The sequence below is a fragment of the Podarcis pityusensis genome (assembly GCF_964106645.2).
Source record: "Podarcis pityusensis genome assembly, chromosome: 11".
Classification (NCBI taxonomy): domain Eukaryota; kingdom Metazoa; phylum Chordata; class Lepidosauria; order Squamata; family Lacertidae; genus Podarcis; species Podarcis pityusensis.
In genome coordinates, this window is record NC_138036.1 from 55871679 (window position 1) to 55890670 (window position 18992).

General features: G+C 39.8%; 1 protein-coding gene across 11 annotated transcripts in view; it reads right to left on the minus strand.

Moving 5' to 3' along the window:
- Positions 1–18992, minus strand: part of AOPEP (aminopeptidase O (putative)) — a 179921-nt gene that overhangs the window by 102203 nt on the left and 58726 nt on the right. For 8 of the 11 annotated variants that reach the window (XM_080972540.1, XM_080972537.1, XM_080972539.1 and 5 more), the window contains 5 exons: positions 16656–16845; positions 13925–14031; positions 9105–9207; positions 8899–9006; positions 512–555 (listed from right to left, as the gene is read on the minus strand). In XM_080972540.1, the coding sequence (XP_080828666.1) occupies positions 512–555; positions 8899–9006; positions 9105–9207; positions 13925–14031; positions 16656–16845 (552 nt within the window). Of the gene's footprint in view, positions 1–511; positions 556–1186; positions 2442–8898; positions 9007–9104; positions 9208–10396; positions 10505–12244; positions 13090–13924; positions 14032–16655; positions 16846–18992 lie in introns of those variants that run through there. The other 3 variants (XM_080972544.1, XM_080972536.1, XM_080972535.1) reach the window with 3 other exon arrangements.

Below are 18992 nucleotides of genomic sequence, written 5' to 3' on the forward strand. Positions count from 1 at the left end.
CAGATGCAGCTTGTCACGCTGGCCACATGACCCGGAAGTGTCTTCGGACAGCGCTGGCCCCCGGCCTCTTAAGCGAGATGGGTGCGCAACCCCAGAGTCGGACACGACTAGCCCATACGGGCAGGGGTACCTTTACCTTTACCTTTATTTTATTAGATAGGAGGCATGACAATCACATTGGGCAGAATTCACCTAACAAACCCCTTCAGGGCTTCTACTTGCCCAACAGGGACTCCCCTCTCTCTCCCCTGCCGACTCCCCAAAATTGGCTCAGGGGCAAAAAAGCACAAGGGGGAGGGGTAATTGTTCCATTTGGCAAGCTGATATGCTGGTATGTCTGTGCATGCTATCTGTAATAGCATGACGCTGAATTCCACACATTAAATTTTGTTGTCTGTGTATAAGTTGATGGAAGATTTATATACAAGCTTTTCATCTGCAGAGATTCTGGAGACAAAACCATTTTGAATATATACCCATTATGGTCTTTCCAAAGCTGATTCCAACCTACCGTTTTAGCTGTGGGATGTCGCTCAGTAATAAATGAAGAAAGTCCTGGAAGAGTAACAAAAGACCACAATTTAATAACATGAATTTAAAAATACACACTTAACAATACTTGAACTGTTTATTCCGTTTTATAACATTTAAAATAGACATGTGAATATAATGTCAAGGCTTACAGACAGCTATCACAAGAGATCAAAACACTTAGCAATGGCAACTAGAAAATTAAGAAGACGAAATGCAGGAACATAATATGAAGTCATAAGTAAGAAACTGATAAACAAACATACTTGTGCTGGGTGGATCATTCCCTCTATTTCCAAACTTGAGGTGTGGGTACCTATCCTTTTGCAGCCACTACAGCACCAAGTTGGTTTGGGGAAACACCATAATTTGCATACCTATTTAACATCATGATTTGATATATATATTTAAAAAAGACAAAATCCCAAAACAGCCCAGTGAGGTCTTGGTGTGCTCAGCAGCCTCCGATTGCTGACTGACTGCCGAAGGGTAAGAAAATGTAGAATTTGGGATGACAGAGAGGAGGGATGTAGTGACTTAGAAGAGGGACAGGATAAATTGCTACAACCTGGAGTGGAAACACACCACAGTGCAACATTTTGTTGCAAGTCCTCTTGTATAAATAAATTACATTTCAAAGGCTTAAGTGTCAATAATTTATTTATTTATTATATATTCTATACCGCTTTATGTTTTTAAGAAAAATATCAAAACGGTTTGCAGCATATTAAATCAATAAAACATAAATAAAACAATCTGAAAAAGTCAAACATAGAGTATACAGTCAACGCAACATAACAGAAAACTAAAATATTATCTTAAAGATTTTAAAATAAAACATTACAAAGGAGGTCAAGTACAGAATACATATTTAACATAGTAGGGCTGGTGGGGCCACCCCCTAGGCCAGGTGGAAAGGGCCTTGCAGGGAGCGGTCTTCAGCACTCACAGCCAGGCGATCTTCCTCTGGCCTCATGAGGAGCATCTTTTAACAAACACAGAGAATAATTACAAAGCCACCTACTGTATATTACTATATTTATATTTTGTGTGCATATTCAAAATTGCACTATCCGAAACAAATCTTTATACCTAGACAAACACAATTTCTCCATCACCACCACAAAAGGATGCAATCTGCCTATTCTTATTGTGTAGTCAAATATGTAATTTGTTTACTGTATTGTTATTGGGCTGGATCAGTGCTGCTGCTCAATGACAGAAGACTCTTTGATTCAGTGGCATTCATCAGTGGAATAGGCAGGGAACATGATTTTTGAATATTTCCTCTTCATCTGCAGCCCCTGCCCCTTCAAATTAGCTGGGGTGTGTGTGGAAGGGCTCTTTGGGACAGTGCAGGAGATCATGTGATAGGGATGCAGGAAGAATGATGAAGCAGTAAAGAGAGTGTTTGCAAGGACCCAAGGGGTTACAGAACTCCAGAGGGGTACTTTTGTTTTCCCTACCACAATGTTCCTACATGTGGTACATGCCGACTTTTTCACTTTTATGGAAGCAAGTAAATGGGTGAACTTTGGGGTGCTATTAGAGCAGTTGAGGTAAGTCTTCTATCTGCAGAGCCCTTCATATACATAGCCAAATTTTGACTTGTTTTTTTTGGGGGGGGTCACATTAAAGTGTGTCCTAAACTTTGGAACACAGAACGGAATGTTTGGAACTGGCATATTATTAAATTGTACAGTAATCATATTTGATTCATTTAAAGGATGGGCTAATCATTGGGATGCATACCATGATGAAAATATTTTATCTCTGTAAGGCACATCTAGATAAAACAATTGCTAAGGACAAAATGTTGTTGCACACATTCTCATTTCTTTTTGCTCCAGCTGAGTCAAATGTATCCGGGTAGTCTTTATTATCAAAATGCACCAGTACAATATGCCTTCCTGTTGGCAGACAGATGGAGACACTGAATACAAACAAATTTGATCCTAACTAGCCAAACAATAATAATCCCAAGTTGTCTAAATATTAAAATGCAAAAGCAATGATCCAATGGAGCAAATATTTTTGTCTGCCTGATGAAGTTTTAGTCACAGAAAAAGCTTCAATCAACTCTGCAGTTGCTAAGTTCTAAAAGAATAGAACTGGAACAATACTTGTTATGCTTTCTTGGAACAAAGAAGACACATTCATTTTCATGCTTGTATATCTACTTTAACCGAATTATGAAAACTCTATGTAGCTAGCAAAATACTTTCCATGAAGATAAGGATCAGTTAAAATGGAACTTGTAGAACACTTTCACACACAATAGAAAAGCTTAGATATTTTAGCATGCATATTAATAAGACTGAACTAATAATAAGATGCGAAATTATGATCTCAACAAATGAATCAGTATTACAGCTGGTTACTTGTTGAAGCAGATGTTACAATGAGAAAATTAAAATCTGTGAAGTATTTTATCCCCAAGATATTCATTTTTCATCACCAAACTAAACATCAACCTTAACTGCACTAGTGGAATCAACAACTCATACTCATTTCTATTTATTTATAGTTACCAACACTCCATTCATTACACAAATTTCATCGAAAGGTGTTAGTCAATGGATTCTCTCACAGAAACCAGAATGGACTTTTAAAAAATCCTGCCCTAAAATTCCAGACTTTCTTGCTACTCAACTAAAATAAACAAAAACTACTATTAAAAACATACCGAGCATGCAGTCAAAATGAAGGAGAAAAAAGCAAACTGATTAATGTTTCACATGTGAAGTCATTTCCTTGCACCTGTGGCTCAGATCTAGGAAAAATACTACAAATGCCACTAGAAACAAGGCTAGTATTCAGAATGCAAGCAATTATTTATACTTTAGATGTTATACTCTGTTCTTCATAGTTTTAAATGCTGGGAATCCATCCCATTATTTTTTATGGTGTAGAGGAATACTAAACATTAAAACCTTTTAAAACTGTTATTTATTCTGTATCTGATGTTTGGTTAAAGATTCTTATTCATATTTATGCTAGGTAACCCATAAAAATCTGCATTTGCAGCCACATTTGTCTAAATGTGCATATATATATATATATATATATATATATATATATATATATATATATTTTAATTACCTGTACAGAGGTATGCAGGCCAAATAATCAAATCTACCATTCAGAATCTCTGTACAATGAGCTCAAAATTGACTATAATTTTCCCATGGCACAACCAAGATGTTATATCACAAAATGGCACTTGAGAATGCCCAAACAATTCTCACCACAGATTTGTGGGAGACCAAATATGGATTTGGCCAGGGCTTTTTGGTGAGTTCTTTGGCAAGTTCTGGTGTTGCAGCCCAGCAATTTGTGTCATAAAAAGCTCAACAAGTTTGGCTGGGTGCCCCCCCCCCCCCGAAAAAGGTCAACAAGTTCCGGCACCTCTTTTTCTAGGGAAAAAAAAGCCCTGGACTTGGCTGCATTTTATCCTCAAGTAATAGATTCCTAAATGTGAAGGTCAGGGTATTTCCATTGGCTTTAGTTGATTCTGGTTCAAATAATGCCAAAGCTGATAAAATAAAATTCAATAAAGATATAGAACTTAGTGTAATCCTTTTCCTCCTGTCTCTGATTCCATTTCATCGTTGACAGACCCTCCTCAGATCTTGTCAATCTAAAGGGTACCTTGAGCTCCCATCTCAACTTGCGTTATTGAACTATATCCCAGCATCACTGCAAGAAATGCATGCTCTTTCCCCCCAGAGATACACAGATTGCATGCTTACTAAATGAATTATGCTACAGCGTTACTGCCAGGAAACACTATAAATCAAAAGGTTAAAAATGCAGCCGGCTGCAACACAATTGGATGCAATGGTGGGAAAGGGCAACAAAATAAATGCATTTGTATCTTTTTCTCCTTTCCTTTCCTTTGTTCTGGTGCTCATCATAACACCAATATGGGGATCCTGGGACATCAGCACCCTATGCAACAATCCCAACCTCTCATTAAACATATTTTTTGGAACCAAGCATGAAAAACCAAATGTAAAATTAAGCAGGGGCTTTCTGCCACATCTACAATAGCTATAAAAAAATAGATGACAATTTTTCAAACTCTTGATTAGTAAACATTTGCCTCAGGGTTAGGGGCATGTTTGAAAAGTTTCATCTGGTCACAACAGCTGAACAGTTTATAAAGCCACATTTCACAGCAGGCTGCTGGGGCGCAAAAGAAAATGACTAGTGGATTAGCAACTCTATTGTAATATGATCTTACAATGATGACTAATAGCCTTATGAGCAGAGATCTTCCAACATTTTGCAATATTTGTGTAATTTGCTAAGCAAATTGATTTCGCATCAAGCCTGCAGATTTATCTGAAACAAATTCAAGTCTCCTACCCTATCTAATACTTTCTGTGTAACTGAAATAATGCATTTTGCTGCCTTGTTTTCAACCAACAGCTAGGGACCATAGGTTTCTAAGGCTCCAATCTGAATCTTATTTGGTAGGAAGTAAGTCTACTGAGCTCAGAGAGAATCTAAACATTACCAGCTTTGGTAACCATAGCTAAGAAAAATCTATCATGATAATGAGGCTATTGTCATCTTGATATGATTCTCCCTTCTATCCTTACTTAGCTGATGGCAGTACAAGAGTCCTCCCCTTCTTTCTAGGCCTGAGAATGAGTAGATGGGAAGGCAATGTGCTTCTGCAAATTCCACACAGAGAGCCTCACTGCGTTTCTCTCCTGAAAAACTTATATGTGTAATGTTGGAAGCCATACTGTACTGGGGAAAGTGTTGATTTTATTTCATTCATATCCTATCCTCATTTCTCTACATTGATTCAAGTAATATTTCTAACTACCAAGCTGAATTATTATTTTTGTGGTATTCCCATTTACATCCCACTGTGGAACTCTAACTTTAACATTTTATCTTTAGAAAGTAATTTGCTTTCTTTGCTCCCCCCTCCCCAAGCCTTTATCATCTCTCCTTTTGGTTTTATGTTGCCATGTTTTGGTCTGACCCTTTAGGGTCTGTCTGAGCACCCTATTTGAATTTTGTATCATGCAATGAAAAAAGCTTTGATTTAAGATTAAGGAGATGCAAGCTGAAATCCCAATTTAGCCATAATTCTCACAGAGCTGAACTAGGGCAAGTTAGATGTTATGAGAAAAAGGCAGGTAAATCAGAAAGCAGACCATGACAAATTCTGGGTTATTGACCTGATTTGTTAACTAAAATTACACCAAAGTTCCGCAGTTGTATCCATCTAAATCTGAATGCTTGGAACAACTTCTGTGAGTGCGGGGGAACTTCTACTGTCTCCTTCCTCCACATATCCCAGCACTTCCATTAAATCTGTTCCAGCGGGTTACAGGAACCCCCATAACATATTTGGGGAGTGCATGGGGTTGAGGGAGGGCACATTGCATTGCTTTTACAGATGCTGTTCTGCGTGCACAATGATTTAGTTGGAAGCAGCCCCTTGGACAAAACTGAGAACATTGGTTTAATGCAAGCAAGAATCTCAATGTGAAAGCTGGCATACAAGCAGAGAGGAGGGACAACAGAGAAGTAGGTGGTCATGATGTAAATCATAGTTTATGAAGCCAGGGACAGACATACAAATCCACCCAAGACAGCATTTATTTATGGAAGCCACTGCAAGAAAATAATCTAAAGAGTCTTTAAAAATGGCCTAAAGGCACACAATTCAACTGCTGAAGTGAAGTGGGCTCCATATGGAGCTGTACCTAGATAGCAGACCACGTAGGAGCCATGTGTAGGTCTCTCTGCTCCATGGAGCAAGAGTTAGTTAAAAATAAAACTAACCAACAAATAAACAAATAAATAAATGATAAAGAACATGTAGGAACAGTTTAGGTGTCTTTTGAAAAAAGTGTGTGTGTGTGTATTCATCTTGAATATGGCTTTTCTACACTCAGCAGTGCATCTTGACTCAATTATCTTTACAGTCAATGATGGAAGTAAAAAGAAATTTTCTGTTTTGTAACAATAGGGAAATATTTTGTTCAGCTTGAAACCTAGTTGTATTTTATCTTATTTTCATGCTTTTAAGCAGGTCACCACAAAAATATTATGAATGCATGCTGGCATTCTTATTTCATAGGTTTAATGTCAATATCAGAAAGAAAGCAATGATTTTTTAAAAATCTAAGTCCGTTTAATTTGGTCTAAATGAAAATATCAATTATCTGATGGTGATGCGTCTCATGACATGCAGAAGTTCTCTTTCAACACAGTGCAGTTGTTCACAATATGGCATGCTATAAATCAAGATTGAATTTTTAACCTTACATTAAGATACCTTATGAAAAGAGAGGCTTCTGTGTGCCTCCACTTGACCCTTTTAATACTCCAGAAGCAATTTCTCTCTATAAAGAATAGCAACCTTGAGTAACAAAGCATGACTGAAATGTGTTTCCATAAGAATTTAACAAAGCCATCCTGGAAAGAAGCAGAAGGCAAAAAAGATTATCTGCTTCTGTTGCTACAGTTCATTTTTGTACGTTCACTCTTATATTCAAACCAAAGTTTAGTTTTTGAAATATTCAGTAGAGGTTGTGTTAATATAACTAAGGATGATTTACAAGGGGAAAGTTGGAAACATAATGACTACTCTGTATCAGATGAAGGTCAATCTAGTTCAGCATTCTGTTTCCAAGAGCAGTTAGAAGATCCTTGGAGGCTCATGAGAATGGCATTAAGATATCTGGGATTTACTCTGTCATGGATGCTTTAGTTGAGATTCCTACAATGCAGGGGTTGGACTAGATGACCCTTGGGGTACCTTCAAACTCTACAATTCTATGATTCTATATTATATTTGAGCAAAAAGATTCCATTTTGACATCATGATTAGGAGCCCTTGATAGATCAATTAGATTAAATTATAGCATCCATAACATACTTCCCTGTAGCTTTCATTATGGCCAGCCACCAGTTCTGGGGAGCACACATCTTGCATACCCTGACAAATGTATTTTCTATGCCTGAAGTTTTCTTAAAATCTTAAGATAAGAATAACAGCAACAATGGAACACCCACCTTAGTGTTAAGCACATAAGCCCCGTGGGAGCAAACACAGGATCCATGTACCCCAATATCCCATTTCCAACACTGGCCAACCACCAGGGCATGAAAGTAACAGCCCTCCAATTCTCTTTGCCCTTCACTTCTAGTAACTGATACCGAGAGGAATAGGTTGCCTCTACAGTGGTACCTCTGGTTACGTACTTAATTTGTTCCAGAGGTCTGTTCTTAACCTGAAACTGTTCTTAACCTGAAGCACCACTTTAGCTAATGGGGCCTCCCGCTGCTGCCGTGCCGCTGGAGCACAATTTCTGTTCTCATCCTGAAGCAAAGTTCTTAATCTGAGGTACTATTTCTGGGTTAGCTGAGTCTGTAACCTGAAGCGTATGTAACCCGAGGTACCACTGTATAGGTTGCACTTAGCTATCGTTCTCTCTAAAAATAAACTCAGGTGGTTTAGAGCCACAATGGGGCAACTGATAAACGAACTAAGCCCAGTATCCAGAAGAACGTAAAAACACAAAGGGGGGAGGATAAAAAAGCAAGAAAAAACACTCTCAGAGGCCTCCAGGAGCCATATAATGTCGAGCACTTGGAATGGAAAACTGGAAAACCAGGGGAGCGGATAAATTGTCCTTCCTGAGCTGCTTACAATTTATAGTATGCTGAAGGAGGACATGGCTGGCTGGAACTCTGAATGGGCCCATTCCTGTTAGGGGGTGAAGATATACTGTGACATTTCATTGCAGGTTCCACTTGTCATGACTGTTACCGACCAATGGAGCTGTCCTTGATGAATTTATTTAGTTCCCTTTTAAAGATGCAATCCTCAGGCAACAGCGGTGCTTGATGGAGTGGCACAGCCAACACTGCAATCACAACACCTGGTGCTTATGCTGGTTGGCTGAGGGGTGGAAAAGGAATCCTTTCATGGCTCTAGTTTGCAAGCAAGAGACCTGGTTCAAGCCCACTGCCACCACACGACTGCAGCATACTCCACACAGAATTCAGCAGACCCTATGCTGGCCCAGTCCCATGGGCAGATGGCCACCTCCACAGAGGATCAGAGAGTTGAATAGTTCTGCCTGCCATGGGTCATCACCACATCCTGCAATGTGTGAATAAGTACTTTCCCTTTTCTGCTATGAATCAACTGCCTACAACTTCACCAGGAAAGTTCCAGTGTTATGAAAGGGAGATTAAAAATGGTCTCTGCTCACTTTGCTGCACGCTCCCCCACCTCCAAGCTTCTAAAACATAAATGCTTAGCTTGTCCTCATAGGAAAGGTTCTTCAACTCCTGGATTATTTTGACTTAAGTTAAAGATGCAAGTACCTGAGAGAGTATCAGCTGTCCATGAAAAGCCCGCACAAACTTCTTTAAAAAGGCAAAATATGCAGCTTCTCCAGCCTTCCCTGCAAAAGACCGCAGAAGGAAATAACCCTGGAAGAAGCAAACAAGACATACAAGATGTTATTCCTTTCTTATGTGTACAAAATACTGATTTGTCGTATTGAGAGTACCGGTTTTAGCATTCTGACCTTCAGGTAATGAACCTGCATGAATACTTTTTCTGCATTCAGGCCATGTTTGATTACAGCTGCTCCAGATTCACTCGCTTTGCCAGTGTTCTCTTTCTTGGGCCTAAAAGGGCACAAATAATTCAAGATCTGGATAAACAGATACAACGAGGATGTTAAAAAAAAGTCTCACAATTAAAACACTTAATTACAACGTTCTGTTTTTCTTCAGGCATTGTCTACAATATAGGAGGTTTCCTACTTACTCAGGTAACTTCGTTCGTGGGAAAAGTAGTACAGCAATGCATTTTTCTAATGTAATTTTATATATGGCTACACAAACAGCTGAAGTTTAAACTAGTAGCCAATTCTAAGCTGGTGTGAAGCGACTTAACTCTTCTCCCAGACATGACATCATATCACATGGCATTCTGCTAAGACATGCTACACAGGCAGGAGTGTCACACTATGCGCAAAGGGAAATTAGAAGAGATGGAGACACTTTAGATGGAGGGAAATGGAAAGGAAGGATATTGAATTCATTACATCCAGTAACATATTTTGGCTGCTCTTACCTGAACATAGGCTTAGCAGCTCACAAGGCTACACCTGGAAGGATGAATGGGCTCTTTCATCTATGCCCAATATGTTGAAAAAAAGGACTTAAGCTTTCTCTTTATTTTTCTTTAGTTTGCAATTTTCCATGCACGTCAAAGAAAAGCAGCCAGAGTTTTTGAAAACAAAGCCTGAAACATTCAGCCCACTGAATTATCACCCATGAGGACAATATCCAGAACAAATTCAAACTGTGTGAATTCTTCATCAATGGTTGTCCAGTTTCCAAATTTGTGTCAGAAAACTATTGCTTACTAGTGCCTGACCAATTTAGTTTAAATCACAGGGTTGGGAGGGGGAAAAGGGGCAACCTTCTTCTCTCAGGTAGAGCCTGTTGTAACAGAGTAAGTAGCTAAAGGATGCTTGCACTAGCTATTTTTCCCAGGTTATGTCCAACAAAAGCTGGGGTTTATATTGTGGTGTGCTTTAGTGCATCTACATGAAAGTGTTGACTGAGGTCATATGGAGATCTGGGGTGAGCAGAAGTACTAAATGAGTATCTGGGATCAGTAATAGAGTGGATAAGGGCCAATAAACTACAACATAATCCCGACAAGATTACTGTTGGTAGGTGGTACTCAGCCTGTTCTAGATAAGGTTGTAACTCCCCTTAAATATCAGATTCACAGCTCAGGAACTCTTTTAGCTCCAGTCTTGTGTATACCGTAAATGTCGAAGTGGCAGGAATCAAATGAGGCTGGAGTGATGGAGAGATAGCTTGGCCCCAGTAATCCATGTCCTTCCCCCTCGTATTAAGATCTTCATCTGAATACCTTTTTCAAGTCCCTCTCCCTTCAGAGATGAAGCTGTTGGTGAGCCAAGATAGAGTCTTTACAGTGATGGCTTCTCATTTTCAGATGTATCCCCGGGGAGTCTGGCATGGCAGATTCTAGTGCCTTTGTGGCACCAAGACATACCTTTTAATTTGTCCACACCTTGTAGATTTTTTTAAAATTGCATTTGTTATTTTAACCTGTTGGAATATTAACTTCCCATGTTTTATATTTACGGCTCTACTATTTTTATGTAGTTTTAGTGTGTTTTTAAACTATTGTTAGCTGCTCTGATATGTTGCTGGTTAAATGTAATTTTATTATATACTTTTAAGATAGGTTTTTTAAACAGTCTCTGTTGTAAAATTAATGCACTATAAAATCCATGTGATACCTTAGCAATTGAAGTAGGAAAGCTAATGTCCAGATAAGCCTCCTATCAGAGCAAGCCATGTTCACATTTTTTTAAAAAATGGAACAAAACAAAATACACAAAAAAACCAGCCAACCTGGTAATCAGCAGCTGTGTTGGCTGCAGCTAGCGATAAGGCTGTTTCCTCTATCTGCACCTATTGTCAAGCTACACACTTGCAAACGTATGACTTGTCTGATTTAGCACATATACAATAACACGAATAAATATTAATGAAAGTAGCTTATAACACAACTATAGTAATGTGAGAACTTGATGTAGAGGGAAGGCTCAGAAGATGGACACTGGGCCGGGCCACCGTGGAAGGCTTTTAGAACTACATTTATTCCAGGAGCATGTTTATTCAAATCTTTACAAAGCCACAAAGCTTACTTGATGATACAGTGGTGCCTCACAAGACGAAATTAATCCGTTCCGCGAGTCTCTTCGTCTTGCGGTTTTTTCGTCTTGCAAAGCACGGCTATTAGTGGCTTAGCGGCTATTAGCGGCTTAGCGGCTATTAACGGCTTAGCGGCTTTAAGAAAAAGGAAACAAACTCGCAAGAACTCGCAAGACATTTCGTCTTGCGAAGCAAGCCCATAGGGAAATTCGTCTTGCGGAACAACTCAAAAAACGGAAAACTCTTTCGTCTAGCGAGTTTTTCGTCTTGCGAGGCATTCGTCTTGCGGGGCACCACTGTATTGGGCGAGCCACTATCTCTTGGACTAACCTGCCCAACATGGGATTTTATAAATACAAAAGTGGGATGAGGGGGCAACCATGCACACTGTCTTAATTTTTGGGGGGGAAATAGCAGGATAAAAGCTAAATAATAATAAAAAGTTCAAGTGCACGTGGCGTTGACTACTGGGTCTGTATCAGCCAGGAAAATATTCTGTATTAGGGTCAGTACTCTCTGTGTAGTGTTTAGCTTGTTGCATGAGGCCGGGGTTACAACAATCCGGTGAGTCCCCTGAACTGCATTACAAACTTTTTTTCAGACTTTAGAAATTAACATGCAACACAGCATAAGGGAATACTGTTTAAAAAAAGGAGATGCTGTGCTCTGCACATAGTCCCCCCCCCCCCGCCCAGGTCCCTGGATTAGAGATTCAGGCTGCAATCCTGTGCATAGGATTACACATAAATACATGGATAACACTATAAACAAGTCTCACTGAATTCCATGCATAATTATGCACCGGATTGGTGGGTTGCAGACATTTTATGAAACAACAAAACTGAAAGCTAATAGTCAACTCAACTTTTTGCCATACAACTTTATATACTGGAATTTATACTTAATACATTGTCTATAAACATAGTATAAAATCTAGCTTAAAGGCTGTATTTAATTGTAAAATAATCAATTCAACATGTTTTAGTATGCTTAGAACCAATGAATGAAATTCACATATAAAAAAGGAACATTAAACAAAAATAATGAAAATCATGATTAAAACAAAGAAGAATTTCCTCACTAAAACATGGTTTAAATTAACCCGCCCCATGCTTAAGTATTCTACACCCACAAGTCTATGGGGTGGTGTAGCCTAATATGATGTGGTAAGCAGATTGCTCTGCAGCCAGACAAGCCGAATTTCAGGTTGCAAAAGATAGATTGAGTCTATGATTGAGTGGATTAATTTCAAAGAGTTGACCTCAAAAGTCACCTAGCCCTAGCTACTGCAACATTTCTCAGAGGTAACCATCCAGCAACTGCTGGAAAACCTCTAAAGAAGGACAGTTCACCACCTTCCGAGGCAGTCTGTCCCACTGTCAACTCACAGTATCAGGAAGTTCTCCCTAATGTTTAGCTGAAATATCCTTTGAGTTTAAACTGTGGGTTCATGTCCTATTCTCTGAGGCAGGGGTGGGGAACCTTTCTCTCTTTTTTGTCAAGGGCTCCATTCCTTCAGAGCAACCTGTCACCATGCCAGTGATGGGTGGGGCTGAAGCCAGAAGTGGGCGAGGCTGGACAGTGAAACAGACAGAATCACCCACTTCTCCTTCTATCCAACCAGCAGGTTGCCAGGGGAGGAAAATATCAGAAGTGAGAACTAATCACGAGTACCACATTCTTGTCCATCTATTTTGGTTGCTCCCATTCCACTCCTACCCACCTTGATTCCTATCTCTGAGCTCCCCACCCTCTGAGGTGGAATCTGCAGGCAATTATTGGGTTTCAGGCTGTCCTACTCTTGCTCTGGGATAAGCAGAAACAAATGTCTCCATGATCTGACAGCATTAAAACAAATTTGAAAATGGCTATCACATTATCTCTTCTTCAGTAAACAACTTATTTAATTTTTTATTTATTTTATCTTCTTCAGCCTAAATATACCCAGTGCCTTCGACTTCATAGAACTTAGCCCCTCAACCATTTCTTTGGATATGTTCCACTGAGCAGTAATTTCTGAGAAAAGAATTTTTTATAGGAATCAATATTTAAGACTTCCTCCTCATTTTTAAAAGGTCAAGTGCAACCCTATGCATGTTGAATCAGAAGTACATTCCACTGAATTCAGTAAAGCTTACTTTCAGAACTGTGCATAGGATTGCAACCACGTTGTTTTTCCTTATCCTCTCTCCAACCTCAACCCATTTGATTTTGTCCAGTCTTCTCTTTCTACATTTCAGCTGGTGAGGCTCATCTGACAGCAACACTTAACCCAGCCTTCTGTGTTATTGGCCTACCCCTGTGGAGCGTTCTTCCATTTGGGGCTGAGCAGACGCCTTCTGTTCTAATTTTCAAACCTTTGCTGTATACTTCTATTTGCCACCAGGATTATGCAGACAATTAAAGAAAAACTTTTTCCGTAATAGTGAGCTGTTTTAATTTTTGTATTATATTTTAAGTATTGTAAACCTCTTTGATTTTTTTTTTAATGAAACTGTGGTACACAAATATTCTAAATGTTTGCTTTACAAACCCTTTGGAAGATGTAATAATTTAATCAGAACACTCCAATATCCTTCTTTTGGAGAGGGAAAATGTGATAAGGAGAGAAGAAACAATAACTGAGCAGCCTTTTCTGTACCTTAACACTTGCAGATCTCCTTCAGAATTCTGCACCTCATCTCTAAGGCGTTGCCAGCGCAGTACAGCTTTCAGATCTTGCTGCTCTTTTGCTTCATCAGATGACAGCTACTTGGGACACAAATATTCGGTTTATTGTTAGAGGCTTCTTCAATTTCTTAGTAGTTTTTAATGGAAATCACATCAGCTTAGAGAAAGCCCTGTAACCCTTTAGAGAAGGCAAGAGCAGGCACTTAACCTATCTCCTACTACCATGACCAATAAAAATTATTATTACTATATGTTTTGTTTTGGGATATCTCCTGATCCCCACATAGACAATTTCAGGTAGCGCAGGGTGCGCAGGGGAAGAAGAGCAGAGGCAGAAATCCTCTTGCATAAACAGAAATTTTTCACAGATGGGGCACATTAGATGAATTCCACCCCTAGAAAGCTGCTTTATACCAAGGCAGACCCTAGACCATCTAGCTCAGTACTGACCAGCAGTGGCTCTCCAGCTTTTCAGTCAGAGAACATTTCCAGTCCCAACTAAATACACCAGGGATTGAACAAGAGACCTTCTGCATGCAAAGCAGTTGCTCTATCAGCAAGCTTATGCCCTTATCCAAACGCTGTGTAGAAGAGAGGAACTATATGGTATGTGTGCAATGGAAAGCACTTCTAAGCATGCATCAATACATTATTTGCTTGTGGTGCTAGCCCCTTGGACTTCTGTGGGTGCTACTTCAGAGGGTCTCTTCACCTTCTATATGGCATGGGGGCATACAACTCAAATGAAGGAGTTGAACCACTAGGTCAAAGCAGCGGCATAGCGTGAGTTGTCAGCACCCGGGGCAAGGCAAGTAATTTGCGCCCCCTAACCCGGGGCAAGGCAAGTAATTTGCGCCCCCTAACCCGGGGCAAGGCAAGTAATTTGCGCCCCCCCCAACCCCTAACCTGCCGATCTGAGTCGAGTTGCTGCTGGCGCTGCCGCCCAAACCACGCCGCTTGCCCGGAGGAGGAGGGGGGCAGAGAGGCGAGGAAAATGCAACATGGCCCAGCAGCTGCAGCAGCAGCAGCGGAGGCGGGGCTGTGAGGAGGGGCTGCCTGGCACGTCCTCCGCGGCCCTGACGCGCGGGGCTGAGAGCCGCTGCCTGCCGGACGCCTTCAGCCCGGGCGCGCGCACAGCTCGTCGGTTCCACGAGACATGGGGCTCTGCTACAGCCTGCGCCCGAGGCTCTTCGGCGACTCCGGAGGCAGCGAGCGCGCCCCCCCAGATGTTGCGCCCGGTGCGGCCGGCCCCCCTGGCACCCCCCACGCTACGCCACTGGGTCAAAGGCATAAAACAGTGGAACTGGGCACTGGGTTTTTTGCCATTTGTGTTTTTTTCTGCAAGATGGGGGCCATGACCTAAAGCTTTAAAGCATAATTACACCAGCATTGAACAGAGTGCAAAAAAAGATTCTCAGGTGAGCTGTTATTTGGCTAAAGACGTCTTAGTCAATTCTTATGAGATTTAATCCATTAATTAACTAATTCAATTTGAAAATAAGTGCTGAAGTGAGAAGCACCAAATAATTGATTTTATTTTATTCATACATGTCATCATAGGTATTATCTTAAAAGAGGCAAACACCCTGTGTGTGCAATGGTGTGCAATGGAAGAAGGGGAAATGTATTCTTGCTCTTATATTTTAATATCTCATATATTAGAAATCACAGTTTAAAGAAAAATCTGTCCAATGGATCTGTGAGACATTTTTATTGATTACATATTTTAATCAATCAATCAAATAAATTACTTGATTAAATACTAAGTTAAACATTGCAGTCCTTGCCTGCATAGGCTTGCACAGTTAACAAGGAGCTAGACGGATCAATGGTCTGACAGTAAAGGGCAGCCATACATGTTCCCACCCTACAAAGTACGGTTCTCTTACTCCTATATAACATGTTAAAGAATATGAACACCAGACTGGAAAAATTTAACTGAATATTCAGTTAAAACAGTTGACATATTATTTCAGTATAATAATACTGCTAGTCACAACCTTGAAAGTCAGAATATTTTTTTGCCCTAAATCTTTCTGTCTTCTCTTTGATAATATACCTGTCCCACAACCCACAAGAATAATTACAGTGTTGTCTTGAAAAATGAATTATATACCAATTTATCAGTTCATCAGTGAACAACTGATTTTCTACTTATGATAAAGAATGTTTTCACACCTTTATTTATACTTCACCTGCCAGGATGCATCTACATAGCCAAATTAGTGCATGACAACAACATTACCAATGCATTAAAGATAAAAGGGAGAACAGAAACATTTGATAGTGTTGCAAATTATTTCAGGTACCACCAATTACAATTTCACCTAACAGATTTCTCTACATATGGAAGTTAATCAAGCCAAGCTCATGGCCAAGGCCATGATAAATTTAAGGAGATTAGATAAGACATTACCTAAGACAGTTGCAAACAGATTGCTCCTGCTCAGAAGCAGTATACCTCTGTTTACTAGATTCCAAGGGCGTTAGGTTATCCTTACTACCCTACTAGTGAAATTCCCTGGGGTCTGGACAGCTGCTGTCAGAAATAGTCACAGTGCTGGACTAGATAAATGTTTGTTCTGATCCAGTATAGCAATACTTATATCCTTAAACAGGGAGTCTATTTGCTCTTTTTGTAAATGTGTAAACTGAAGGTTATCCTTATTTCTACATTATGAAAACGACTATTCGAGCCATACCTGTTGTGCGGCTGACCAAAATGCATCTTCTAGGTGAGTGGCAAATCCTTCACTTAGCCACTCTTCAGTCCAGTCACGTGCACCAATAGCCAAGCCAAACCAGGCATGAGCAATTTCATGGCACAGGCGTGTTCCACAGAGATGGCTCCCTCCAGATAATGTGCTCTGTGACATGAAGATGATGTGTGGGCTGCATAATATGAATGAAGGACAAAATACATTATGAACCTGTTACAGCATGCATTGCCTGGCTATAGCAATATGTAGACTTTATTAGCCTTGTCAGCCTGTTATTACTGTATGCATGCTATGTCATGACAGTTAGTTTATAGCTCAGACATTTTTAGGAATTAGGTTGCACTTTATTGTTTTCTGGCAGAGATTCAAGCTAAATATTCTGCCAAGCATTTGTTTCACATTCAACCATCAAACAGCTATTACCTGTAATAAGTAACTTAAACCAAAGTTTTATATTTTTCAAATTACAAGGCTGATTTATTTCAGTGGAAGCATTTATGCCTAAGCCAAGATAATAAAAGAAGGGCAGGTGTGAATACAGACCATAGGTATTTTCGGCTAAATGATCAAAGCAACCAGGGAAAACAAAGAGAGAGAAAAAAGAGAGAGAAAGGCTCTCGTTCAAAAAGGAACATTGTAAATGTTGAAAACTCTAAGCTTTTAGGACAAAAAGTGTGGGAAAGTGAGCACCTAATGAAGCTAAAATAGGCACTGGTGTTGAGGGGGTGTCTGTTGTCAGTTGTCGATGAGTGGGTTCTTAGATCTGTACAGCATTCTACGTGCAAGAGTAGGTGTCAATTCCTGAGTGCACATGGATTTTGTTCTAACATGTTACAGAAATTGGGGTAGGGGAGCAGCTATAGCAAAGCACCACAGGAAAAATGAATGAATGATGAATGATCCCTGTTTCAAGCTATAGGCTTCTCTCTGAGATAAAATTAATATGGCCATTTCTATAAACCGCCCAATGCCTCCTTTTGCATGATACAGGTTTTGGGGATTAAGACTTTGGATACCCAAAGAAACATCATAGGCAATTCTGCAAAATATCTGAGGAGGACTGTGGAAATGGCAGTTGAAATACAGAAAGGTTGCCTACAACTAAGTTAATATGATTTATTGTTGCATTTGTGATTTTTTTCTTCTCTTAAAAAACTCATTTCCAATAACAATGAACATGTCTTCCCCATTTCAGCTTCTATCAGGACCTACTAAAGTGGCTGATCAGCTATGTGTATGTGAACACAGAGGATTTCATTTTTGTTACGCATGCCACTTTTGTTGTGTAGCCTAATGAAGTCATTGCTTTGCCACTTTCCAATATCTAATACAAGGCATTATATGGAGTTGAATAAATAATATAGCTAGCTGAAATTTGTAAACCATGGACTTTTTTCACGCTCTGAAATACATTTCAGATTCTTTTAAAATCATGCTAATGAAATGCAACACTTAAAAGCAGGACCAAATTGCTGGTGTAACATTTCCCTCGAAGACAACTGAATGGTGAGTGTGCTTCTGGAATTACCGTATTTTTCGCTCTATAAGATGCACCAGACCACAAGACGCACCTAGTTTTTGGAGGAGGAAAACAAGAAAAAAAATATTCTGAATCTCAGAAGCTAGAACAGCAAGAGGGATCACTGCGCAGTGAAAGCAGCAATCCCTCTTGCTGTTCTGGCTTCTGGGATAGCTGTGCAGCCTGCATTCGCTCCATAAGACGCACACACATTTCCCCTTACTTTTTAGGAGGGAAAAAGTGAGTCTTATAGAGCAAAAAATACGGTATTCACAAAATTTGCAGGATTTGGGGTGTAAAGGGCAGATAAATCTTCGGGGGGGGGGGACTAAAACTTGTTGCATTATTTATAGGTTGTTCCTACCCAGGATGTTATTTCCAAACACCACCTAGTCAATGTTATATAACTCTTGCTTATTTTAATCAGTACATTTATTCTACAATGGGATTATTTCATTAAAGTTGCATGCATGGCAGATCTTCTTTGCTCACATAAAAATGATTGAAAATGCAGTTCTTGACTGAAACCACACCAGCAAAATTTTCAGTACAAAACCAGGACTAGCAGAGTGCTATAATTCTTCAATTCACAAGTCAGGGCTGGAGATATGCCAAAATATTTCATAAAGTGAGGTTGACCTTAATCTGCCTTGTGTTCTCTCAACTGCAAGGCAGAGCAGGTTCTTTTCCGAAGTGGCCCCAAAACTCTGGATTGCACTTCCCCGTGAAAAACAACTGCAAACTGGACTGAAACTACAAGGAAGTTTCAAAGTACAAAGCTAACACAACCTTTGCACAAG